The sequence below is a fragment of the Dama dama genome, chromosome 20 (genome assembly GCF_033118175.1).
Source record: "Dama dama isolate Ldn47 chromosome 20, ASM3311817v1, whole genome shotgun sequence".
NCBI classification, from domain to species: Eukaryota; Metazoa; Chordata; class Mammalia; order Artiodactyla; family Cervidae; genus Dama; species Dama dama.
This window is the reverse complement of record NC_083700.1, coordinates 40497333-40524567: the sequence shown is the minus strand read 5'-3', so window position 1 is coordinate 40524567 and position 27235 is coordinate 40497333. Positions and strand designations below refer to the sequence as shown.

The 27235-nt window shown below is 37.7% G+C and overlaps 1 protein-coding gene and 1 pseudogene across 2 annotated transcripts in view; both read right to left on the bottom strand.

The window, feature by feature from the left end:
• The window catches only part of COL11A1 (collagen type XI alpha 1 chain), a 211970-nt gene extending 191203 nt beyond the window's left edge, over window positions 1–20767 (bottom strand). The window contains exon 1 of one of the 2 annotated variants that reach the window (XM_061121277.1): window positions 20444–20767. In XM_061121277.1, the coding sequence (XP_060977260.1) occupies window positions 20444–20549 (106 nt within the window). In that variant the 5' untranslated portion in view covers window positions 20550–20767. The remainder of the gene's footprint in view (window positions 1–20443) is intronic. The other variant, XM_061121276.1, reaches the window with a different exon arrangement.
• On the bottom strand, window positions 11832–18022 carry LOC133040977 (superoxide dismutase [Mn], mitochondrial-like; annotated as a pseudogene).
• Window positions 20768–27235: the final 6468 nt, after the last annotated feature.

Here is a 27235-nt window from a genome sequence, read left to right as displayed (position 1 = left end):
AGCTAAAATATCTGCCATGTGATCCTTTTAAGCTAAGTCTTGAATAGATTCTCAATGAAGAGGAAGCAACAGAAATATCAAATATGACAGCACAGATACAGAGTTCAGAAAAATGGAGTTCTTCTTGTCCTGACAAGACATCAACACTGAATAAATTTAGGTGTTTAAAGTCTCCCTAGGGGCATCTTGGCTTCTGAGGACTTCTTGAGAAAAACCACATTACCACCATGAAAATGCACAACCACAAACTCCAAGTGAGGCATCTACACTAATTCCTACCTGCTTCCTCAACCCCAAATTTTATGCTCTGGCTGAAATAAACTTCTCTTAAGTTCCTAAAATGTACTGTACTCTGTTTGTTGAAGATTCTTTTTTCAATCCTTCATCAATTGACTAAGGATAGTTAAGTTTTGTGTTTTTTTTTTTTTTTCTTTTTCAACCCTATCAGTAGAATTTCCTGGAGAGTTTTTAAAACATATAGATGTATGGGTCCAACTCCAGAACTAACATCTAGAATGACAGAGTGGGGAGTGGGGAGGGTGCCCAGGCATTTATATGTTTTAAAGTTTCCCAAATGAGTCTAATGTGTAGCTGGGCAGTGAACTCAGACCTAATCAATCTTTTGATATCAACCTAAACATGATTTTCTTCAGGAAATCGTTTCTTATCTACCCCAAGGCTGGGTTATATGACCCTTTCATAGGATCCCAAGTTCCCTTGGATAGCTCCACCCTCTATTCTGTTCTTTTGCTTAATTATCTATTTTCACTCTAGGCTGTGTAGGCTCAGTCTCAGTGTATGTCTAAATTATGGCCTTAATTTCCTTAATTAGGTGGTCTTGATTGCCACCTAATTTCTCTCTCTTTTTGCTAAACTTGTAATTTATTGGTTAATATCTGCCTCCCAGTAGATCATAAATCCCCTGACAACAAACATTAGCACTATGGGTGTTCACTGTAATATTCATAAATAACATAGTACTTGACACATAGTAAATAAAAAATAGAAACATGGTTAATAAGCGAATGAGTAAATGAGCAGCCACATTCTGTCCCAGAGCTGAAGTTTCTTTTTTATCAGAAGAAATAAGAAGAGGCTTGAAAGTGGCCTTTACTAACAGCACCTTGAAGAGCTTGACAAATCTGGCTGTTTCCATTTGATTCAGGTATGGCAAGAACACAAGTGTGAAATAATCTCACTAAAGAATGCTAGATGCTTTCCCCAGTCTAGGGAGTCACTTATTCGAACCTTGTACCTCACATCACAGGCCAGAAATGAAGCATATCCTTATAGAGAGAAATAAAATAAGACATAGAAAGTGATATCAGCCATCTACCTTCCAATCATGATATGATATGATGCTCAATTAAAAAAAATAAAACAACAGAAGACCTATTTTGTTTATGTGGTAGTGGGACGCAGGACTGGCAAAAGAAAAAAAATAAGAGAGAAGTGACTACTCATTATAATTTAACTATTACCAACATCCTGTTGTTTTTTAAAATCATAAAAGCCCTTAATAAAGAATCTAAAATGTAAGATATGACAAGTGAATGGACAGCAGTTAATAACAATTTCAGCAGTTGGGATAGCCCTACTTCCAACCCAAGTTTGGTATCTATTATTTGCATAACTTTGAATAAGCTGCTTATCCTTCTTAGACTTAGTTTCTTCAACTTTACCAAATTCTGATAACTAACTGAGAAATGGAATTTTAAATTCTTGGAGAATAGTGTCTAAGTACTTGATAAAAATAATACCTAAAAACACGATTTTGTCAAAAATTCAACCTTTCTGAACATCCAGTAGTCCCAACGAGTGCCACCAGAGTTTCCACAGGTCTATAATTCACTTGATTCCTCGTATTCATTTCCTCTGACTGCCTTGGGAAATCTCCTAACAGTTGAGTATAAGACTGAACAGTTTTTATCTCTAAAACTGATTTTTAGCTTTTTAGTTTGTTTTTTTTTTAATCTCTAAAGATCCACTGGATGTCATCCATGAAGAGTATGCAATGCTTAGCAATCTCTCCAGCATGTTTTTATGTTATTCTAGGGACAAACAACCCCAGGAGGCTTCCTGAAACTTTGACAGCTTAAGCTGTCAAGTTCATTGTCCTATTACCACCCTGCAACACAACTTGACATTAAAGCACTGATATCATTGAAATTGTCTTCTCAATAATTTTGTCTTTGCATCACATAGACATTAATATAACTCTAGATTAACCCTAATGTGTTATTAGAAGATTTTAAAAAACTAATATTTTAGTGTCTGACCTCTGATGCTATTACTTCATTTATTTCAAACCCACACATGCCATATACCAATCTTGTATTATAAACTAACATGAAGATTAGAAAACAAAACATATCAACCTAGATTATTCCATATTTGAAAAGGTATGGAAGTTTATCTTTAAATGCCTATATGGCACAAGTGGGCTTTCCAGGTGGCACTAGTGGTAAACAACTCACCTGCCAACGCAGGAGAATAAGAGGTGAGGGTTCAATCCCTGCATCAGGAAGATTCCCTGGAGGAGGGAATGGCAACCCAATCCAGTGTTCTTGCCTGGAGCATCCCATGGGCAGAGGAGCCATGAGGCAGGGGTTGTGGGGGGTGGGGGGTGTTGCAAAGAGTCGGACGTGACTGAAGTGACATAGCATGGCAAAAATAAAGTCAATATAAATCACACACATGCTTTAAGTCTCTACAAAATTCTTTTTGGCTTAAACTACCAGACTTTTTGTCTATATTATGCAATCGAACCATTGTGTTCCAAAAACATTTAAAAAGTGCAAATGGGAGAAATAAAAGGCTTGGATACATTAGCAAATTTTAAGTATATAAGATTATAGTTGTGCAGTTTACATTAAAAAATCCTAGGTATGGGAAACATAACTAGGTTTGTATGTTTGTATTATAGAAACATGGGTTCTATAATAAACTTAAATGTTTTGCCATTTAAGCCTATGTTTAGAGAATATAGAAAAAAAAAGAATGAAATAAATGCAAACATCTCAAGACTCAAGTTTTGGAGAAGCAGTGTCTTATGCTTCTTGGAAAAAACAAGCATTTGATACTCAAACAAAGAATAGCATCAAATCGAGGATGACATAGACAAAGACAATATAAAACAGGAGCCTAGAGTTTTAGGAATTTTATACTTAATTTAATCAAATCAAACACCTAACAAACCTATTGGTACTACCATTTCAGAAGATAAGAATTCAATGATCAAATGTAAATGTACTTTCTTACAACTTCGTGAAAATACTAGTTTTTTGTTTTTGTTTTTTTTTAATCAGCTACAGAGTAAAATTCAAAACTGGAAAGGTCAGGGAAAAAATATATAGTAAAGTATTCTGAGTAGAACTAATGGAAAAATATGACTCCCATCAAAATCGATTGCATTCTTGTCCCACTGGTCACAATTTATTCTAATTCTGTCCTATTTAGTGGTTAAGAGAAATCCATAAAACACAGAATCCCAGATACAGTGTTGATTAGGAACAATAAATGGGCTTCCTAGTGGTAAAGAACCAATTGCCAATGCAAGAGATATAAGAGACGCCGTTTCGATCCCTGGATTGGGATGATCCCCTGGAGGAGGGCATGGCAACCCACTCTAGTATTCTTGCCTGAAGAATCCCAGGGACAGAGGAGCGTGGCGGGCCAAGTCTGTAGGTTCGCATAGCGTCGGACAGGACTGAAGCAACTTAGCACACACAGGAACAATAAATAAATTTGACTTGAATAGCAACATATGTTTACATTTTCTTGGTAATTCCTACTCTGGAATTGATTTCTAGGTCTTCAGTGGGAAACATCTCTCCTCTACTTTCTAGGTAACTACAAGTCCTGCATCATTGCTCTATTAAACCAGTAAAGCAAAGCACAAACCTCCATTACAATTACTACACAACTACAACTCTCAAGACAACCGAATCAATGTGCACAGTAACTAGCCAATAAGTAAAATGTTCCACTAAGTGGAATTTGATTGCTATATTGACTGTATCTAAAAGGGTCAAATGAAATGAAAAACATGGGAATTATTTGGATAAATATGGCCTAGAAGCTGTCCAAATAACATTTGTACTGCAAAGTTATCTAATCATACATTTTATATAAAGCCTTAAAATAAAATCTCAACCCTTAATTTAAATGTCATTACTTTTTTATAAATGACAAATATTTGAGGAGAACTAAGGAGAAAAATCCCCTTTGTGGATCACTGCCTTGACATGGCAAAAGGGCTTGCAAAACTCAAAGAGCCATGCTGGGTAGGTCTACCCAAGATGGACAAGTCATAGCAGAGGGTTCTGACAAAACATGATCCACTGCAGGATGGAATGAAAACAACCCCAGTATACTTGCCATGGGAACCTCATAAACTGTATAAAAGGACAAAAAGATACGACACTGAAAGATGAGTCCCCCAGGTCGGAAGGTGTCCAATATGCTACTGGGGAAAAGTGGAGAAGAATTATTAATAGCCCTAGAAAAAAAAGAAGCGACTGGGCCAAAGCAGAAGTGACACTCAGTTGTGGATGTGTCTGGTGATGAAAGCAAAATCCAATGCTGCAAACAACAGTATTGCATAGAAACCTGGAATGTTAGGTCCATGAATAAAGGTAAACTGGACGTGGTCCAGCAGGAGGTGATAAGAATAAACATTGACATCTTAGCAATCAGTGAACTAAAATAGAGAATGGGCAAATTTAATTCAGATGACCATTATATCTACTACTGTGGGCAAGAATCCCATAGAAGAAAGGGAATAGCCATCATAGTCAACAGAGAGTCCAAAATGTGGTACTTGGGTGCAACCTCAAAAATGACAGATGATCTTGGTTTGTTCCCAAGGCAAATCATTCAACATCACAGTAATCCAGACCTATGCCCCTACCACCGGTGCTGAAGAATCTGAAGTTGATTAGTTCTGTGAAGAACTAAACCTCCTAGAACTAACGCAGCCAAAAAATGATGTTCTATTCATCACTGGGGATTAGAATGCAAAAGTAGGAAATCAAGATATACCTGGAGTAACAGGCAAGTTTGGCCTTGGAAAACAAAATGAAGCAGGGCAAAGGATAACTGAATTCTGCCAAAAGAATCCATTGGTGATAGCAAATATCCTTTTTTGACAACACAAGAAAAGACTTTACACATGAATATTACCAGTCAATACCAAAATCAAATTGATTACATTCTTTGTAGCCAAAAAAGGAGACACTGTATACAGTCAGCAAAAACAAGATCTGGAACTGACTGTGGCTCAGATCATCAGCATCTCATAGAAAAATTCAGGCTTAAACTAAAGAAAGTAAGGAAAACCACTAGGCCATCCAGGTACAACATAAATCAAATCCTCTATGAATATGCAGTGGAAGTAACGAATAGATTGAAGGGATTAGATCCAGTTAACAGTGTGCCTGAAGAACTAAGGAAGGAAGTCTGTAATATTGTACAGGAGGCAGTGAACAAAACCGTTGCAAAAAAAAGAAAAGAAGGCAAAGTGGTTATCTGAGGAGGCTTCAAAAATGGCTGAAGAAAGAAGAGAAGCAAAAAGCAACAGAGAAAGGGAAAGATACATCCAACTAAATGCTGAGTTCCAAAGAAAAGCATGCAGAGACAAGAAGGACCTCTTCAATGAACAGTGCATAAAACTAGAAGAAAACAACAGAAGGGGAAAGACTGAAAATCTCTCCAGGAGAATTGGAAATATCAAGTGAACATTGTGCCCAAGGATGGGCACAATAAAGGACAGAAATGGTAGAGACCTAGGAGACACTGAAGAGATCAAGAAGAGATGGAAAGACTACACAGAACTGTACAAGAAGGATCTCAATGAACCGTGTACTACAATGGTGTAGTCACCCAGAGCCAGACATTCTGGAGTGCGAAGTCAAGTTGGTCATAGGAACCACTGCTGTTAATAAAGCTAGTGGATGAAATGGAATTCCAACAGAGCTATTCAAAACCCTAAAGGATGATGCCATCAAGGTGTTGTATTCAATATGTCAGCAAATTTGGAAGTTTCAGTAGTGGCCACAGAACTGGAAAAGGTCAATCCTCGTCCAATTCCCAAGAAGGGTAGGACTAAAGAATGTGCTAGTCATCAGACAATTGCACTCATCTCCCATGCTAGTAAGGTCATGCTTAAAATCTTGCACGCTAGGCTTCAGCATTACGCAAACCAAGAACTTCCAGATGTCCAAGCTGGGTTTAGAAAAGGAAGAGGAACCAGAGACCAAACTGCCAGCATTTGCTGGATCACAGAGAAAGCAAGGGGATTCCAGAAAAAACATCTGCCTCTGTTTCACTGACTACTCTAAAACCTTTGATTATATGGATCATAAAAAAAACTGTGGAAAGCTCTTAAAGAGATGGGAATACCGGACCATCTTACCTTCCCCCTGAGAAACCTTTATGCGGGTCAAGATGCAACGGTTAGAACCCAGTATGGAACAATTGATTGGTTCAAGATTGAGAACGGAGTACAACAGGGTTGTGTGCTGTTACCCTGTTTGTTTAATCTATATGCTGAGCACATCATGAGAAATGCCAGGCTGGATGACTTATAAGCCAGAATCAAGATAGACCGGACAAACATCAACAGACTCAGATATGCAGATGATACCACTGTAATGGCAGAAAGCGAAGAGGAAATAAAGATCCTCTTAATGATGGTGAAGGAGGAAAGTGAAAAGCCGACTTAAAACTAAATATTAAAAGAAAACTAAGATCATGGCATCTGACCCCATTACTTCATGGCAAATAGAAGGGGAAAAGGTGGAAGTAGTGACAGATTTCCTCTTCTTGGGCTCTAAAATCACTGCGGATGGTGACTGCAGCCATGAAATCAGAAGACAATTGCTTCTAGGCAGGAAACCTATGAGAAACTAGACAGTGTATTGAAAAGCAGAGACACTATTCTGCCAACAAAGGTCTGTATTGTCCCAGTGTCACATACAGTTTTGACAGCTAGGTCACAAAGAAGACAGAACGCCAAAGAATTGATGCCTTTGAAATGTGGTGCTGGAGAAGACTTCTGAAAGCTCCTTTCAGACAGCAAGAAGACAGCAAGAAGATCAAACCTGTGAATTTTAAGGGAAATCAACCCTGAATACTCATTAGAAGAACTGATGCTGAAACTGAAGCTCCAGTATTTTGGTCATCTGATGCAAACAGCCAACTCACTGGAAAAGTTCCTGAAGCTGAGAAAGATTGAGTGCAAAAGGAGAGGAGGGCATCAGAGGATGAGATGGCTGGATGGCATCACTGATGCAATGGACATGAACTTGGGCAAACTTCGGGAGAGGGTGAGGGACAGGAGGCCTGGCATGCCGCAGTCCATGGGGTCTCAAAGAGTCAGGCACCACTGGGCAACTAAACAACAATAAAGGAGAAAAATAAATCAGTGAATGAATATAAGGAGGGTTACGATGATATGGATTTTAATATATGTAAGACAGGAAAAGCCTCAATAATATAAGGTTTGAGTAAATTCACAAAAGGCATAAACTCTTCCTCTACTTTAATATTTTTATGCAGTGGCATTGTAAGCAAAGGGACTAGCAAGTGCAAAGAACTTGAAATAGAAGCTGACCTAAGACACTGAAGGAAATGCAAGGAGACAAATATGCCTGCGGCCAAGGAAATACAGGGATATAAGAGATGAGGTCAGAGAAGTAACAATGAGGGCATGTTGAAGGCAGTTTGTAGACGTCCTGTGGGATATTCGAGGAGTTTAGATTTAATTATAAATGAAATGGAAAACCATTGAAAGTTAAAGAGAGAGATCATCAGCTAACTAATTTTTCAGAAGACTGTGACTGCTATGTTAACAGACTCTAGGGGCACTGGAGTAGAATTAGATGCAGAGAAGGAGCAATTGCAATCTTCTAGATGTCAAATTCTGTTGATACTGTTTTCTTGGGCTGAGAGATGAAGAACTTTGTGATATTATGGATATATTCTGAAGACAGCAGGCCAGAGTGGAGTATGAGAAAAAAGGAGTCAAAGATGACACCAATGTTTTTAGTTCAAACATCATGATTGATTGTGTTGCCATTAACTGAGACAAGGAAGACTGTGATGAATGGACTTTAGGGCTGGAGTTCTGCAATTCAGTTTTGGGCATGCTAATTTTGAGATGACTTAGTAAATCCCACTGGAAACAGCTGAATAGGCAGTTGAACGAGTTTAGGAGTCTGAAGTTTAGGGGAAGTTCAAGGGAAAGGTACCTGGTGGCTCAGACGGTAAAAGCGTCTGCCTACAATGAGGGAGACCCAGGTTCGATCCCTGGGTTGGGAAGATTCCCCTGGAGAAGGAAATGGCAACCCACTGCAGTACTCTTGCCTGGAAAATCCCATGGATGGGGGAGCCTGGTAGGCTACAGTTCATGGGGTTTCTGTCACAAAGAGTCGGATACGACTGAGCGACTTCACTTTCAGGGGAAAGGTCTAGAGTAGTAAAAATAAAACTTTGGGAGCTGACAGACTATCAATGTCATTTTAAATTATAACTAAATTAATGATATATTTTTTAAACTCTATTTGATATAACTTTCCTTGAAAGAAATCATTACAAGTTAAAAATGTTTATAATAAGTAACTTATTCCCAGCTAAAAAAAAACAGGTTTTGATCCAACATATTAATCTTCAGAAACAAAAGTCACTATCTACACTTTATGTTCTAAAACATGCTATAATTTGGTTAATAACAACAACAACCACATTTTAAAGTTTAAAAATATTAGACTACTTTGTCTCAAACAGACTTTATAAATGTGTACATGGTTGTTTATCATACTCCTTTATAAAATAGGAAGATTATTTATTCATTCATTTTTCAACATTATCATGACCATAACTCCATATCAACTGTGACTCAACTGAACTAATTACCACTAAGAATGTCAGGTCACTTTACAGTGGGTTAAATAACCCAGAAAAAAGCTGCATTGCTCTACTTCCCTGATTATTTGTCAGAGAATCCAATGGTTGCAATCAATTGGAACCACCTAGTCATGTACAGATATGAGACTATGTGCTGACCATGCCAACTTGGCAGCCTCTCAGTACCTTTAAATTAGTCATATCATTCCATTCTTTGCAGAAAAGTATACCTTTATGGTCTTGTGTTACGTGGTCCCTGCCCACACCCTCCACTCCAGCACTCTCCTGGTAACACACCTACTCCATGAGAATGGAGCCTGACCTACCATCTTTGTAGTCCTGACACCTAACACAGTGACTGCACAAAGAAGGGGATCATTTAATTTTCTCAGTTATTAAACAACTTTAATCCTGAACTTTCTCATATCATAAAAAGCATTATATACTGAATGTTGAAAGCAGAAATAAAGTCACAAATTTGAGAATGGTAACAGAAGAACAAACACCAGTTGAAAGTGTAATATTCGAAAAGTATAGCATTTCTGATTTTGTTGTTGTTGTTCAGTCTCTAGTCATGTCTGACTCTGCAACCCCATGGACTGCAGCATGCTAGACTTCCCTGTCATTCAGATTTCCCTGTCATTCACTATCTCCTGGAGTTTGCTCAAACTCACGTCCATTGAGTTGGTGATGCTGTCCAACCATCTCATTCTCTATGGTCCACTTCTCCTCCTGTCCTCTCTCTTTCCCAGCATCAGGGTCTTTTCCAATGAGCCGGCTCTTCACATCAGGTGGGCAAAGTATTGGAGTTTCAGCTTCAGCATCAGTTCTTCCAATGAATATTCAGGACTAAGTTCCTTTAGGATGTACTGGTTGGATCTCCTTGCAGTCCAAGGAACATTCAAGAGTCTTCTCCAATACTACAGTTCAAAAGCATCGATTCTTCGGTGTTCAGCCTTTCTTATGGTTCAACTCTCACATCCATATGTGACTACTGGAAAAACCATAGCTGTGACTATAGGGAGCTTTGTGGGCAAAGTGATGTCTCTTCTTTTTAATATGCTACCCAGGTTCATCAGTGTCATTTAATTTCATGGCTGCTGTCACCATCCGCAGTGATTTTGGAGCCAAAGAAAATAAAGTTTGATTTATAAGTGGTCAAATCTATTGAAAGTGAAAATCATTCAGTCATGTCAAACTCTTTGTGACCCCATGGACTCCACTGTCCAGTGGAATTCTCCAGGCAAGAATAATGGAGTGAATTGCCATTCCTTCTTCCAGGGGATCGTCCCAAGACCCAAGGATAGAACCCAGGTTTCCTGCATTGCAGGCAGATTCTTTACTAGTTGAGCCATCAGGGAAGCCCAAAGCTATTAAAATATGCTTATTATAAAACTAAAATTATATTTTCATTATAATAATTTGACTTTAAGTTGAGAAGAAAAATACTTACTGGCATTTAGTTTGTTACATCCTATGAAGAGGAGGATTTTCTTTAAAAAGCATAATCAATATCATGATCAATTGATCTACTTATATTATTTTATGCAGAACCACTTCTGTTTGACAATAAGGTATGTATCAGAAGATTTGCACATAGCAGATAAATAATCTTTCACTTGACTTCCAGTACGCTGTTATACAAACTAGGCACATCCTCATTTTTATATACATTTATTTCCTATTTCAGAAGGTTCATGAACCCTTGGTTGTGCATCAAAAGTATATGTAGAGCCTTATAAAGCAGCTATGCTTGGATTCTGTACAAAATCTACTCAATCAATATCCAAAGAGATGGGACTGGAAATGATTGTGATATCAAGCCAGAATTGAGTACTCCTGTCCTCTTGACTTTAATAAAAATGTCTTACTTATAAGTTCATTAATTCACTCAATGAATGTTTACTGGCCACCTATTTACTCCAGGTATAGTGCTAGATGCCATTCTATGATAAGGTTTCTGTGCTTTGGATGCTATACAAGGTCAACTATCCTAGTCTTCATGGTTATGAAGAGGTATTCCTAGGGGAGATAATAACTAAATTCTGTGTAAAAAAGTAATGGTAAGCAGATTGGGAGAGTATTCATCATGACGACCATAGTTTGCTTGGAGGCAAAACAGAGAGAGCCATTTCCAAGAAATCCTAACAGTATCAGCAAAAATCTGTTTAGTATATTCCACAGACACTGACAACAGCTGATTTACATAATTTATATCCTACCCCAGGTTATCAATTAGGTTATTGAAAAGCAATTCATCTGAGCTGCAACCAACATTTACCTCATTCAACAAAAATTTTCCAAATGTTTACTATGTGATAGGTTCCTACATGCTTAGGGCACACTAAATAAAGCAGATAAAGATACCCATCCTGATGATTTTAGTGGAACTAAAATATACAACAGATAGGAATAGAATATTAAAAAAATATTTTTATCCAAAACAATTCTATGATGACCATAGACTATTAATCCTATTAAGCACTTGAAATTTTAAGTACTCCTTTTTAAAGATGGTACTTCATAATAACATAATTATATATGCAACATGCAGTTTGCTTTCTAACTTGAAGAACTAGCTTACTAAAATAATCCTAATGCAATAAATATAGATAGGCAACTTTTCCTAATAGTCATTAAGCAAAATCAGACAATCCTTAATATCATACAAAACTGAAATAAAGGTTTGAAAAATTATATATGACAAGATTTTCTCAATTATTACTTCTACGGATTGAAATCAAACTTGAATTAAACTTTCCTGTTCACCAATAGACAAGTGAAATGATGATTTATGTTGCTGTCAAAGCAAAAATATGACTTCATATGGCATTTTATCAGTCATATTACTAGGTTAAAGCAAACTCCAGTTTTAGAGATAGTATGGTCAACTGAAAGCTTCAAATATATAAAAGTATCTTTGGAGAGAATGTGCAAAACTATTTTCCAAATGAAAGCTGAAAAGAAGTAGCAATTCATTCACTTTCAGAGAGTGAGTAAAGAAAAAAAGGGAGGGGGACTCTAATCACTGTTAACAACATGACATGAGGAGGTCACTTGACACCACTCCAAGTTAACTAGATTTTAACCTTGTTCCAGCCTGATGAGCAAAGCAAGAAGATAATTAGTAATCTAAATGGTGACTATATCATATCCTGTGTGCATTCTGGCATCTTGGCAGACACAAGGGAAAGAAATAAAACTAAATCACAGTCTTTATCCTCCAGCAACTCCTAGAAGAAGGCTAACATATAAATGAAGAACTTTTAAAATAATTATAATGTGTCCATTTTTTATTTATTTATTTATTTTTTGCAGACCATGTATCTTTCAGTTACATTCTCCCAGCTGATTGCATTCAAACAGCTTTTAGATAATCACATCTGACACTTTATACTGAAGGTAATAGGCATACTCCCATACATCAGTCCCCCAAAGTGGAATACAACTGTTGTTCTTTGTAACAGATCCTGATTAGAACAGGCAGCAATTTGTAAGTATCCCTGTTACTTAATGAAACCAGGCCAACCCCAAGCTGAACCTTGAACACCAACAGACAAAGCTGTCAACTTCCCCTCAGTCAAAGGAGTAAAGTAACACATGCTAGCTTCCATCCACTCCCAGTTTGTTCTCTGCCATCATTAAGGCTTAGATTTGTCCCTAACATGGGAAGAGTGACAGGTCCTTCACCACTAAAATTTAGTGCAAGCTGAAGAGTCACCTGAATTATGACATCCTCTTTCACCAAAATCTGTTTATATTTTTCCTTGGTAGCATTCAAGTTATTTGCACAATTTACATGATATTTACAATGGTACAGCTGCATGATTTATGCATTATTGCTAGGCCCCAAGGCACCATAACCATAAGCAAAGTCAGGGAGGCTGTGCAAAAGCATTAAGAATATACAACAGGACTTCCCTGGTGGTGCAATAGATAAGAATCTGCCAGCAGTGCAGGGGACAAAGATTTCATCCCTGGTCCAGGAAAGATTCCACATGCCACAGAGCAATGAAGCTTGTGTGCCTGTGCTCTAGACCCTGTGAGTCACAACTACTGAGCCTTCATGCTGCAACTGCTGAAGCCCACGTGCCTAGGGCCTGTGTTCTGTAACAAGAGAAGCCACTGCAGTGAGAAGCCAGGGCACAGAAACGAAGAGTAGCCCCCTCTCACCTCAACAAGAAAAAGCCTGTGTATAGTAATGAAGACCCAGGACAAACAAAAAAGAAATAAATAAAATATTTTTTAAAAACCATTTATATATAAAAAGAATACACAATAAAGTCAACATGGGCAAATGGTCAAAAGCAAGAGCTCTGGAGCAAGATTGTCTGGGTTCAAATCCTGGATCTATCACACAGTAGCTGTATGGTCTTAAGTGAGACAATTAACTTATCTGTTTTTCAGTTTCCTTATGGGTAAAATGGAGATGGTATTATTAGCTTACTTCTAGGACAATTGTCAGAATGAATGAGATTCTATACTAAAATGCTTACAAGGAGACATATGCATTCAGTGTTAGAGCTTGTTACTATATCTGTCTGGAGTATGCAGCTTGAGTTAAATCTTGAAGTATGAGAAAGTACCTGCTAGATGGATGAGAAGGAAAAATCCATTCCAGGCAAAAAGAGTAATGCATTCCAGGAAAGGGGAGAGGACGGTCAAGAGGTTTAACATGCCTAGTGTGCGGGTTGCATGGTGTTGCAGTGGGAAACCTGAGTCTGAGACATATAGAAGGGCACTCTACATCATGCTAAGCCATCTGTACAATACGTTTGTCCTCAAAACCAGTGAAGTATTTTGAAGGTTCATCAGCATTCAAAGAGTGACAGCAAGTAGAAGGCTGTACATAGTCTGAAAGGAGAGTTAAGGGCAAATACCACAGGTGGCGCTAGTGGTCAAGAATCTGCTTGCCAGGGCAGGAGACATGAGACATAGGTTCAATCCCTGGGTCAGGAAGATCCCTGGAGGGTACAGCAAAACCCACCCTAATATTCTTGCCTGGAGAATCTCATGGACAAAGGAGTCTGGTGGGCTACAGTCCATAGGGTCGCAAAGAGTCAGACACAACTGAAGCGACTCGGCATGCACCACTAATACTTATGACGCTCCGCAGTGGCATCTAAGAGCACAAAGTAGGAAAATGTGCTAGAGTTTCATTAGTTCTGTCAGGAATTGCAACTACTGCTCTTTCGTAGTAATCATCCTTTCGGGAAGTTGTTTGTAAAAGTCTGAGTGAGAAAGGAAAGCCAACTGCCTCATACAGTCTAAGGTTTGCTCCTACAAGCCCGGATGTGAGTTTACCAGTCAGACAGAGGAAGGACGCTTCCACTGACATTCTATGCGCTCAGGTTCTATGAATAGGGACCTTCACTGGCCTGTACAGTACAGGGCCATTCAAGAGCAATTAAATTTGGTTAAAATAAGAAAGAAATGCTTTTTAAGGAGAGAGAGAGAGAGAAAAAAAAAGAAGGCTTGAGGGATTGCAAAAGTTGATTGTGCTGAAGCACTTTTACACAGGTTTGTTTTAGTTCTCAATTGTCAAGTCGTATTTAAACTGGTCTCTTACTCTGAAATATGATAACCTTTCTTTTCTCTGAGTTCTTTCTACTAAATTAATAGCACTGTCTCTAATTCCATGCGCAGCAAGCAAAGAGTTTATTTTACCAGATAACAGTAGGTCTGGTGATCAGCCAATGTCTAAAGAACCACTAGCCAAGTCAGTAGTAGGCCAAAGACTGCAACTGATAAATAGATACTGCTCACTAAATCACTTTAAAATTGTTTCATCTTCTCTACCCGAGAGTATTATTCAAGTTGAGTTCTGACACAACTGAAAGTAAAAAAAAAAAAAAAAAAAAATCACAATTATCTATAAAAATAAAATCATATTAGGATTTTGAAAGGAGAAATAAATAGATGCATTCGAATATAGAAGATAGTTTAAACTGCAAAAGAAATCAGTAGAAAAAGTCCAAATTTAGGAAATTCATTATAGGGTAGTTTTACTATAGATTGAAAACTGCATTTAAAATACTCTTCAGGGAGAAAGCTTAAGGAGCACTGTAACTTTTTATAGGACCTGTGTGTACCTCTCTTTCTTCTTTGCTAAGGGACAAAACTTCAATGCTCAAAAAAAAAGTTTGATTTCCTCTCACCACTCCCAGCTCAGGTCACATTTCCCCAGGATTAAATAAGGGAAGTGGAGGAGTAAAAGCAGAAATGCAGATCAGCCCTAAGCCCCAACTCTGCAGTTGCCTTGAATTCCTAATGATCACAAACCAACTGCACTTTCTCCAAAGGAAGGAAAAGCGCATTTAGGATATAATATGATTCTGGCTTTTAAATACCTAAACACCATCACTAAAAATTATATTAAATGATAAGGCTGGCTCAATATGTATAAAACCCTGTATTTATATAAAACAGAGTTAGTCATAAGTAGAACTATTAACTTCCATAGTATCTTCTTCAGGACCTTAAGGACATGTACTGAATTTCCCAAAAGAGAGGAAAAACCTTCATGGTTGAAATACTAGCTCTATCTTAGCCATTGCCAGCACCGCATATCATGGTAGACCCTGAAGAGGAAGTATTTCTCTATAAATTAACTATCTATTTATTCCTGAAGTAAGAGGTGGTTATGTACTTTTAGACACTTTGACAATCCAAAAGGAAAAATTTGAATTAGAATCTGCACTACTAAGCGCATCAGTTATTTTTTTCCCAAAGCTGACTGCTTGTTTGGAAAAAAGGTTATCTGTTAAACAAATAACCCATATCAAGTAAAAATCAATTCATTATCTGACTTATGAATACATTTAGATAAAAACATACAATTAGATATAACATATATCACCCAGTCAATATAAAATCAACACGAAAAGAGAAATTTGACATTATTTGTCTTATTTGAAATAAATATATAACTTTCTTAGCTTCTTGAAAATTCAAAGTTGTACTGGGTCCTCTATTAGGAACTTTAGAGAGGGAAAAAAAAACTATGTTCATAATCCAGCAACAAATGTATACAAAAATATTTTATAAACTGTTCCACTTTTTACTTTGATATAGATCTTATAGAATCACATAATTAGGTATATTAACAATACAAATTATCAAAAATTACTTATATCTAAATTTAGAACATTAAGGAGTATTTAAATGCGTTCTATAATCTCCTGTGTTTCTTTGATTCATCATTTTCACTTAATCGATCCTCACTAATCTAAACTCCAGCACATATATTTAAGCAATATATGGTCATTCTATATTTCATAAATACACACAAATTAAGTAATAATTACTTATTCCATTAAGTCTCAGACTACTATTATTTAAAGACACTTTATCATTATTGCAGATTTCACCCTACTCATTTATGGAAAATCTTAACTATTATATGAATATATATTTTTTGAGAGACAGGATTCAGTTAAGAATTTTTCTGTGCCTTAGTTTCCTCATTAGTGAAGTGAGAAGGTAGTATGGAGTTGCAATTTTTACATGAATTTCTATCTCTAGCATTCTCTTTAATAGAATCTAAACACCTTTTCTTCTTTTGAAAAATTCAGCTTTTTATTAAACACTATCACTGAAACTTAATTCGAATCCATTCATTGTCACTACATAGGTAGTGCCTAAATAAGTTAACCAGAGTGAAGAGAAATTTGTCTCAGAAAAGAAAAAAAATTTAAGAATAGAAAGGCAACTACTTATTTTTTGTCAGAAATCCTACCCACAAACTTGAAAAGGGGCCCATATTGGCCTTGCTACATTTTAGTGATAACTTGAATAATATGCCCCTTCAATTTTAGTCACAAATCGAAGCAAACATAGAAGCTAAACTTTAATTATATAAATCATAAGCAATCATACTATCTAGATATATACATTTCTCATTTTGCAACTTCATAATTTTATTTAAAACTCTGAGTATACCTCTTACAGAATTATTTTTATAAAGTAGAATCTAGTAAAGTATTAATTATAAAGTCAATTGTCACATTAAAATATTAATATACTTAATTTTAAAACTAATAGACAATTTTGTGAAAGTGTCTATAATTAACTGAATATATATGTGCCACCTAAACTAAGGTTATCTGTATAAAAGATTCAGGAAGATGTTTCTCATGAGCCACCTACTTTTCTTTAGTGTTTATTACAGACTTTGTTGATTTTTTGCTTTAAAAAACAAATGGAAACACAATATTAATAATCATAGAAGATACTGCATTTGCTATCAGAAGCGTATCTGATCTTTTAACTGATTTCTGATTGAGTAACCTAAGGGACAAGCTTGATCTCTTCCCAAGTTGGATTAGCACATACTCTGGAAGCCAGCACCATTTCACCTGCTGATCCCAGGCACTCAAAACACTTCAGCAGGAATCACTACCAACTACTGACAAGCGTCGAAAATTCTTCATAAAATTAATCAACGTTTTGCAAGGCACAGTATTGGCTCAACCACCAAAGGTAGACTACCATTTTAATTAATGACAAAATGATTCGATCAGATATTATATTTTCTTTTTACTCAATTTAGCTTAACTCCTTTAAAAACTGCTAAAACCATCTATCATAAAACCATCAATCTGAACACAATCATGAGTTATAGTCACTACAAATTCTAGGTAAATTTCAGGTTCTATCTTAATAAGTACTGAACTAATTGAATATGAAATCTATAAATTCATGAGATAAAACATTTATATTAACCATAAGCAAGTATATGAAATATGATGCTGAAGTTAATGCAAATATAAAACATGCTTACTCTTTTCTTCTTACTAAACCATAATAAATACTAAAAAAAATTTTAAGTAAGTTAAAGATTACTAAAGTACAGAGTTTGTATTTACAAAGTAAAATAATATGACTGTGTGAATTCACTGACTCTCTTTTCATTCACTCCAAGAAACTTTCTTTGTAAGGTTTTCTCTGTAAGATGCTTCAGGATCCTAACTACATATTTTTAGAGTCAAATTTATTATGAACCCAGAACTTTTTAGGCTTAAGTATTTTTTAATCCAAGAAATTTTAGATGAAGGTTATCTTTAAATTATCTTTTGGTTTAACAATCAGATCATACCGCTGCATCTCAGAGAAATTAAATTATATAAATATATAATATAATTCTGGTATACAATAGCTTATTTAGAAACTAACTCATTGTTACATCATTTGCAAATATAAACGCTAGCATGAGAAATGGACACTGAGTTTATTTTTCCTTTGTGTGATGATTCAGGCTAGTGTTTCCTTTTTAAGCATTAATATAGTATTTCCTTTTTGAATTTCATTAGGTGGCAAGAATGCCTACAAGAGTAGGTTTAAGTAAGTATAGTTTCCTTCTAAAGAATAAGCACCTAGCAATTTGGTGAAACGAATACCAAATCTTAAACAATGTGAAGATCCAAATAACCATATACTTTCAAGATGTTTCATCAAAAATAACAAACAGAAACTACACATGATCCTTAAAGTTTGCTATTTCTCACATTAGATGGTTTTGTAATAATAGAGGTTTCTTTTTCCACCATTTATTTGATGTGGTACTAAGATGTTTTGTTTAAAACAATTTTAGGTATGCAGCTAGATTTAAATGAGAAAATTATGCATCACAAGTGTAGAAATATGACCTTTCTGATATCCTTAGAGCTTTAAAGAAGCCCCAGTGTGGAAGTGAAACATCTTCAGTGAAATAATCCCTGAATGCCTATGATAAATCTCTCGAGTTTACAATGCATCTGTCTTCACTTAAGAAAGTCTTAGTTTCCATATTAAAAAACAAAAGCCTACCACTATGATACTTGTCCCAAGTTTGGACAAAAGAAATAGCTGGAAAAGTTCAAAAGGAAACAGTATACCTGTTCTTCCTTAATCAAGTGTCCTTTTTCAGGATCATTGTACTTAGAAGGACTTTAGGAGGCCTTATATCCTGAGGCAGTTGCTTGAATTCCAAATAATAAAGAAAACCAGCAGAGGGCAGACCTGAGGACAGAACCGACCAATCCCGCTGGTGACCAGGTACCAAAGGTAAAGTGCAAACTTTTGATAGATTTCACTTTCAAGACTCTACTATTTATCTTTTAATATGTAGAAATGAATGAATCCACGTAATTAGCATGACTTATTCCAAAATTCAAAGACAGTCCTAATGAGGCTCTGTCCTATTCGCCAGAAAAAGTCACAGAGGAATAACCCATCCCTGCCTGCTCCTCAGGAAGGTGAACAATCACAAAGTGTGCGGAAGAAATACAGACCTGGCTTCGCAGAGTTCGGCCTCCGGGAGCGCTAACGCCCACTAAGGAGAGCTCAGATCTTGGCGCCCACCAGGGTCAGACTCAGGTTTCTGCTAAAGCCTGAGCCTTTGGGGTTGACAATTTGTTTCTCCCTCAGCCAATCATCGCCGCCCTCCTTCTTACCCCTACTTCTCTGCGCACCCCGACCAAGCTTGCTTTTCTACTGTAAGCTGTTTGGGCTCCCTTAACTCCAAAGGAGTCCGTCCTCCCGCCAGCCGTGTCTACAGCACCTAACGGACCGCTCCAGCCAGATGCCTTTGCGGGAAAGGGCGGGGGAAAGGGAGGGAGGAGGCGGAGGGGAGGAGTGAAGTCGCTCTCCCTCCTCGGGTACTGACAGAGCTGCAGTCTTCCCAGCAGGTCTGGTCATTGAATATTTGGTGGTGCCACGTAGGAACTTTTCCTTACCTCTCCCCTCCCATCCCACCCCACGCCCCCTCCCCTTCCCTCCAATCCCTACTCCTCCGCCCCCACCCCATTTGCTTGGCGAGTTTCATCATTCTCCAAGAGAACTGCACGTCCAACCTGCAAGAAGAAGTTGGGGGGGGGGGGGGGGGGGCGGGTCACAGAGGGGAGGAAGGTGCAAAATCCCGGGAAGAGTGTTCTTCCTATCTCCATCCATTTCTTTTAATCTGCCATTTTTTCCCTATTACTATCTCCTCAGAATGACACACACACACAAAGTATTCTCAGTCTTCAAGATTCATGCCCCCCTGGTCTCTCTCAAATCCTCAAAACAGCTTATGTCTCACTTTGTTCCAGACAAAGAGCTTTATCAAAGTTCATTTTATACCCTTTCTCTATATTCTCTCCTCAGCTCACCTTTAAAAAAGGACTTCCATTAGTTACAATCTGAAGAAACCAGATGTGTTCAAAAGGTAGTCTAAGGACCTTTCCTCAAACAAAAGCTTTGTACAACTGCCTCTGTGTTCAAGGTAATATTTTTCCTCTTTTCAAAGCCGCTGGAAGGTGGTGAAGGACATTTCAGCAGGCTCTGTGCCTGACAGATCTTTTCTCCTGCTACCTCTTCTCCCATTACTGTCCCGCCTACATCCATCTCTCTCGCACCAGTCTTCACTTCCAACCTGGTGGCAGCTACAATCTGGATTTTATTTGAGAGAATTGTTGGGGGGGGGGGGGGAGGGGTTGGAAGAAGGAACGGGGGAGGGGCACAGAATGAGAAAGACCGACAGCAATCTCCCACCTCCCCCAAACCATTTTTTTCTTACCTCCTCTGACCTCTCTAGCCTGGAAGAGGAAAGTCAGTGCGAGAGTTGTTATGGTGAAATCCCAGAGCCACCGTTTCGTTTTCCACCTAGAGGACCACCGCTCCATCTCCGAGCCCCGCACTCACAACTGTGAACTCAACCCACGAAATCGCGATTGCAGAACTACTTCGTCCCTTCCAAGGTATCGTCGGGGATATTTGCTACACAGCCATTGGCGAGGGAGAGGGGGAAAAGTCAAAGGGCTTTTTCTTAAATTTGATGGTTTGCTTCCTTCCTGTCTCTCGCCCCCTCCTCTCCCTCTCGGTTGGCCCCGCCGGTCGGGACCCTCCGATCCGTCCTCTGCGGGGCCCTGCCTTCAGACTGACGGCAGATGAGGGGCTTCAACCAAAAATCTGAGAGCACTGCGTGCCCCTAAAGGCTTCATGCCGTCAGTGGGCCGGACGAGAGGCTCCGGGCAGCCCCCTCCCCCGCCCACTCCCCTCCCGCGCCCCCCTTACCCGGGGCGAAACTGACAAGCCCGCTGAAGGTCAGATCCAATCACACGCCTCGCGGGCGGCCCCGAGCCCGCCCCCCTTTCCTTTGCCGGAGAATCAGGTCTCCCCGCAAGCCCAGCCCACCAACCAGCCCCCATCTCCCCACTCCTTTCCTCCCTCCTCTCCCACCCAAATCCCGGAGAAGAAATGGGAGGGAGTTACGGGGGACGCGTGCTTGGCTCCAGCACTTTGGGAATGAAAGGAATTGCAGGAGAGCCCCAGAGTCCACAGAGTTTTCAAGGAGCTTCTGTATTCAATAAAAACAGCTACTTGTCTACTTGCACCCGTCTGTGAGCCTCTCCTCGTCGGCGGGGGAGGGGAGGAGCCCAGCGTCTGAACCGCCACACCGCTGGAGTTCTGGGCTGCCGGCGGTAACCTTATCCCTGTGCAAAAATCTGCTTCTTATAGCAGACGTGGAACCAGCGGACTCACTGCTCTGCCTGCTCCGAAAAGCATTTTTTAGTATTATTTTTATACGGAGAATTAAAAGAAAGGGATGAAGGTGAGATGGAAAGACCCCAGAGGTCAAAATCCTTGATCTTACAGGGAAGCTCTCCGTCGAGGTCTGAAACTGACAGGTTTCTCTCTTGAATGTTTGAATTCTACGCTAGCTTCATTCAGAGGCTTGTCTCTTAAAGAACTGAACTGTACTCTGAGGCAGGAGGAGAAAGAAATATATGGGAGCTGACATTAAGGGGGTGAGTAATTTAATTTTCCAACTGATTCCATCCTGAACCCGGTTGAGGGGGCAGAGGGAGAGGAGAAAAGTCAGGGAAAGCAGCTAGCGGAGATCTCAAAGCGCCTAGGCCCACAGCTCCTATAAAGGGCCTCAGGAGCTGAAAATATGGTCACTCCACATTGAAACTAATGAGAAGGGACAGGTTTCTAAACTCCTTCTGCTTACTCCTCTTCCAAGTAATCCACTTAAACCTGGAGTATAGGTTCTTCAGTCATTTTTTTCTACGTTTAAATTATCCCTTCCTATTGGCTCCTTTTTGTTCTGTAATATTTCTTAAGATGTTTCTCAAAATTTTTCTGGAACAGAGCCCAACAAGGTGCCAGCATACATTAGGCGTTCAATAAAGATGGGCTGAGTGAATGAATACATTTTCCTGTTGGTAAAAACTGGAAGCTTTGGCCAGGACCTATGCTGAGATTTTAAGATATTTCAAGGTTTAAGAGTTCTCAGCTAAGTTCATGAGGCGCATATGTCCACTAATTTTTAGGAATCTAATTTTCTACTAGTTATCAAAAAATGGCTCATGACCCATGAGATTAATAAGATATTCTAACTCTGTGGTTTAAGAGATGAAAGGAAGGTATTCAGAAACTATACGAAGTCCAAGATGGAATTAATTGTACAAGGACATGTATAAGAGGCATATCAAATGAGGAAAGCAATTAAAAAATACTTTCAAAGTGACTATTCACTCTGTGACAAAGAACCATTCCCACATCAAGAAATTTACTTCTTAAAGATAATAGGTTAAAAAAATACTTTGCGTTGATAATGTTACTGGCAGAACGTTGAGATGCCTTATATCAGCTGCAGAAAAGTATCTTCAAGTTGTTATTACAATTTAATAAAATAATTAAATATCATGCAGTGTTTGAATGTGAAACGTACAAATAAAAATTAAGAACCTTAAGGAGACTGAACAACAACAACAAAGGGAAAAATATCCTGAAATTTATCACCTTCATTATCCTTCATCTTCTCAAAATGAAAAGTCTGTTGGAATTTTCAGTTAACAATTTTTTTTGAAACCTGAATTCTTTTTGTCCAATTCTTTGTGTATTTTTAACTTATTTTCGAGGTCTACCCTTAAAGGTAAAATAGTGAAATGAATACAGAGTTTGGAAGTACATCATTTGTGAAGCTAGCAGAATCCTAAGTCAATGCAAGACCTAGAGAGAGTCCCAGTGCTTGCAGGAACATGTAGAAATGGTGTTCCAAGCTGTTTTTCAATAGCTCTCCTGATTTGTAGAGAATTCTATGGTCTGTTACTGTTCTGGGAGGTGAGAAATGATGCAGTCAGTCTAGCAAGTCCCACCTTCTGGTCACATCTCAGGCCTGTTCACAGCAGTGAATGGGTCCTTTCAGGCAAAGTGGTTTGGGTGAATAGAGTTATTACTACCTTATGCTGTCTGTACTCTGTGGTCTGAATTCCTCTGGCCACTGCCCAGAGAAGCATAACCTGGGTCTGAATTAATGCTCTGGAAGGAAATACAGTGGACTCATAGTAGGGAATAGCTAATTATTTCTTACCCCTCTAACCTGTAGCTACTAGCCAGGTCTGGAGTCTCCTAGGTACCTGCCCGTGGATTTACAGGAGATGAATTTAGTGGAAGGAAGGATAATGCTAAAGAGCAAAAGGATAGAGGGAAGCAGAAAGAGACCCACCTCACTACCTTCAGTTTCACAGGGAATGACTTGTTTCCTACACCACCTTTCAACCAGTCCTTGCCAATTGTTTATATGTAGATTCAAATTGTAATGAAATGCGACAGTTTCCTAACATATAGGTCTTTCATTTGGAGCACAAGTATCTGTATTACATTTCCCATCTTGTTACATTTTTTTACAAAGTGGCATTTGAAGATATTTGTTCATTTTTGTACAATTTGCTCTGATCTCAAGTCTTTCAAAAACAAGACGAGAACAGTTTAGAGAAAAAATAGTCACATTATTTGTAGCAGTATTTTAGATTGACCATTTGGCCATATTGGCTTGTCTGGGAAACTGAAAGAATAATTTGATAATTGATTAGGGGTATAGTGGTATAGTGCTGTGCTGTGCTTAGTCGCTCAGCCATGTCCAACACTTTGCGACCTCATGGACTGTAGCCCGCCAAGCTCCTCTGTCTATGGGGATTCTTCAGGCAAGAATACTGGAGTGGGTTGCCATGCCCTCCTCCAGGGGATCTTCCCAACCCAGGGATCAAACCCAGGTCTCCCGCATTGCAGGCAGAATTTTTTACCAGCTGAACTACCAGAGAAGCCCCAGTAGCATAGAAGGGGAACATAAATGTTCTAGACAATCTTCAGAGTTCATGGAGCTTTATTAAACATTGTGTGATGCTGATAAATCTCCCTTAATATTGTCAAAAATAGTCCCTAACAGAAACAGTAATAGAGAACTCAGTTGTAAGACTTAAATTACTATGGGTAGAATTAGGTGAAAGAAGTAGATTTTTGAAAAGTTTCCTCATCTTTGAAATGATTTGGCATTCATGAAAGAGAGATGATACATATATGAACAATTTCTCCAAACACACTAAAGCCATTGTATCTACTTAGACTTAGTGAATGAGAAATTATTACGGGGGTGGGAAACTCTTGCACACATCAGAAATACTTAATACATTTAAAAGAAAATCGTTGTTGAATGTAATCCCTCTCTCACTGTGCCTAATGGTTTGTCTTTCTTGCACTTTTCTGAACTTTAGGTCAATTATTTTAAGAAAGAAATGACTAAGCAGTTTGACATTGATTTTACAGTTGTTTTTCTCCTAATACATGAGTGGCTAAAAATTAGTCTCTGTTTAAAAGTGGTGTCGGTTCCTCTTACCTCACAGATGGGCCACTGTATTGTAGAAAGTTGGGGGTGAGAGAGGGATAGAAAAGTTTATTTTCATAGTCAGTCTAGCTCACAATTACCCCACAGTGATGACTGGATATTTTTCTGCACGTTTACTATGAAATAATATACAGAACTTGAGAGGAATCTAAATTTAGCACAAATCCATGATGAAAGAGAATCTTTATATGAAAAGTTTGCTCTATTAGAGTGCTGAAGGAGTCAACTCAGAGATGACAGACCCATGCTGTTTAAAAGAAAAGTAAAATCAAATCTAAATGAACCCCAAACCAGCAAGGACAATTGCCTTGTACAAGCATGTACATCTGTCTTAAAAATATCCTGTGGTTAGCTATGCTCACAGAAACTATCATGGTTCTGCTCACAGAAAACTATAATGGTTCTTTTTCATAATTATCCAAAGACAGAAGACAGGAAAAGAGAACAGAATGATTCAGGGTAAAACCTTAACTATCTGTTGGACCTTTGTCAAGATACTTTATTCTCTGTATCTTTTTTCTTCTTAATTGAATGGATTTGGCATTTACTAAGCTTCTGTGTCAGCAAAAATTACACAAGACTTTCTACAGAGTGTTGCAGGATAACATCAATATCTCTTATCAATAGAAGTTGAAGATGGTATCTTAAACATTTTAGTGAACTACATACCATGGCCAAAGGAAGTTACCACATCAAGAATATAACCCAATGATGTTTCATTGTATATGGTGTCCCAACTATCTCATTTGAGTAGTAATTGTCTTGGCTGTTCCTAATTGATTCACATTGGCTGTTCCTAATAAAATAAGGTGGCTGAAGGTAAGGAGTTTAGCTTATCTATAGGAATTATTTACTCTTAAAAATCTACACATAGCAATTTCATTAGCTTTAAATTTTAATTTTGGTAGTAAAATGAGAATATGTAAATAATTTTCCTTTGATGTTTATTATTTCCTAATATAAATAATAAAACTGACCACATATATCAGTGCACTTTCCAAAGTAAGTGAAACCTTTTTTTACCTCATTGATGTCTACATAGATTCATCCATCCCAATGGCATTTGTCAATATTTTTTATTTAAAATGAATATTATTTCCAGATAACCATGTGTAATCTGTTTTATGCCTCCACCATATATACCAATTCATTTAATTCTGAAATCAAATGCATGTGCTTCAAAAATCTGAAGACTCATACAAAACAGATTTCTGACTTATAAACAATATTTTTGTTATTTTTATATGACAGCCTTATACATTTTCTTGTTGCCAAAATGAATGCCAAATATAAGATTTCAGGCTGGTGAATATGGTTAAATGTTGAAATAGATCTGATTTTTTAAACATCTGTGATGAATAACTTCAACTTAATTTGTTTTGCAGATTCTCAACGTTTAATAATCCTCCCAATATTATATGTTGTGCCAGTATTAGTATGGTAAAATTATTGCACATTCAAATGCTGGACAAACAATAGATCTTATTTCAAAACCCCACAATCTAATATATAAGTCTGGAAAATCATATATGGATTTAAATGGTTGCAAAACAAGCAGCGTTTACTATGAAGAAATACTTTTGAAAGCAAAATACTACTGTCACTAAAATACAAACATTTTTATTGAAAATACTTAATGCTTGCTGTTGTTGCTGTTAATCTTCATAACATCTTCATTAGGTGAGAATGTGTCAATTTCAATAGTTATAAAGTGCTGCACATAAAATAAAGAGGATATATAAATTATTTAAAAAAAGGAAAACATATGCTAGAAAAGAACACTAATTTTTTTCTTTCTATTTCAAGACTTTGGGAGTTTAATCATCAAGGTTTTTTTATTCCAGCTCATGGCGTCATATGTTCTCTCTCAAAGAATGTGTAAAACAAAATGCATTTATTCCATACTCAATGCAATTTCAAAATATATTCGCTCTTGAAAGTCAAATATAGATAGCAATTCTGTAAATGATGGTTACTCTCATGGGAGTTTGAACAGAAGATATTTAAAAATTTTTTTAAATTAGGTTTGAATCCTCACTGTGCCACTTGCTACCCATGTAATTGATTGCCAGTCACACACTATTCTGAATCTTTGCTTCTAAGTGTGTAATATATATAGCATCTACAGGCTTGCTATAATGAATTTTTTAGGTACTCTCTTTGGTGACTGATACTGAGTAGTCCTCAATAAAAAGCTGTGTTTGAGGCTTCCTTGGTGGCACAGTGGTGAAGAGTCCACTTGCCAGTGCTGGAGAGACGGGTTCAATCCCTGGTCAAGGAAGATCCCACATGCCACTAGGCCCGTGCACCACAGCTATGAAGCTTGTGCTCTAGAGTCTAGAAGTCAAACTACTGATCCACATGCCACAACTAACTATTGCTTCTTTACCAGCATACAAGTTTCCCAGGAGACAGGTAAGGTGGTCTGATACTCCCATCTCCCTAAGAATTTTCAACGTATTTTTGTTAGTGTCAGTTAAACCACTTTTAACTCTGGTATAAAAGTCAAAAAAAACAAAATGTTTAAGAATAACTAGCAACAAGAACTAGTTAATAAATACACAATATAAAAATATGTATGTAGTGACATCAATAACATAAAGTATTATTTATGTATTATTACTTGGGAAATAAATAATATTTATATATTTATAAGTATTATTTATTTGGGAAATAAAA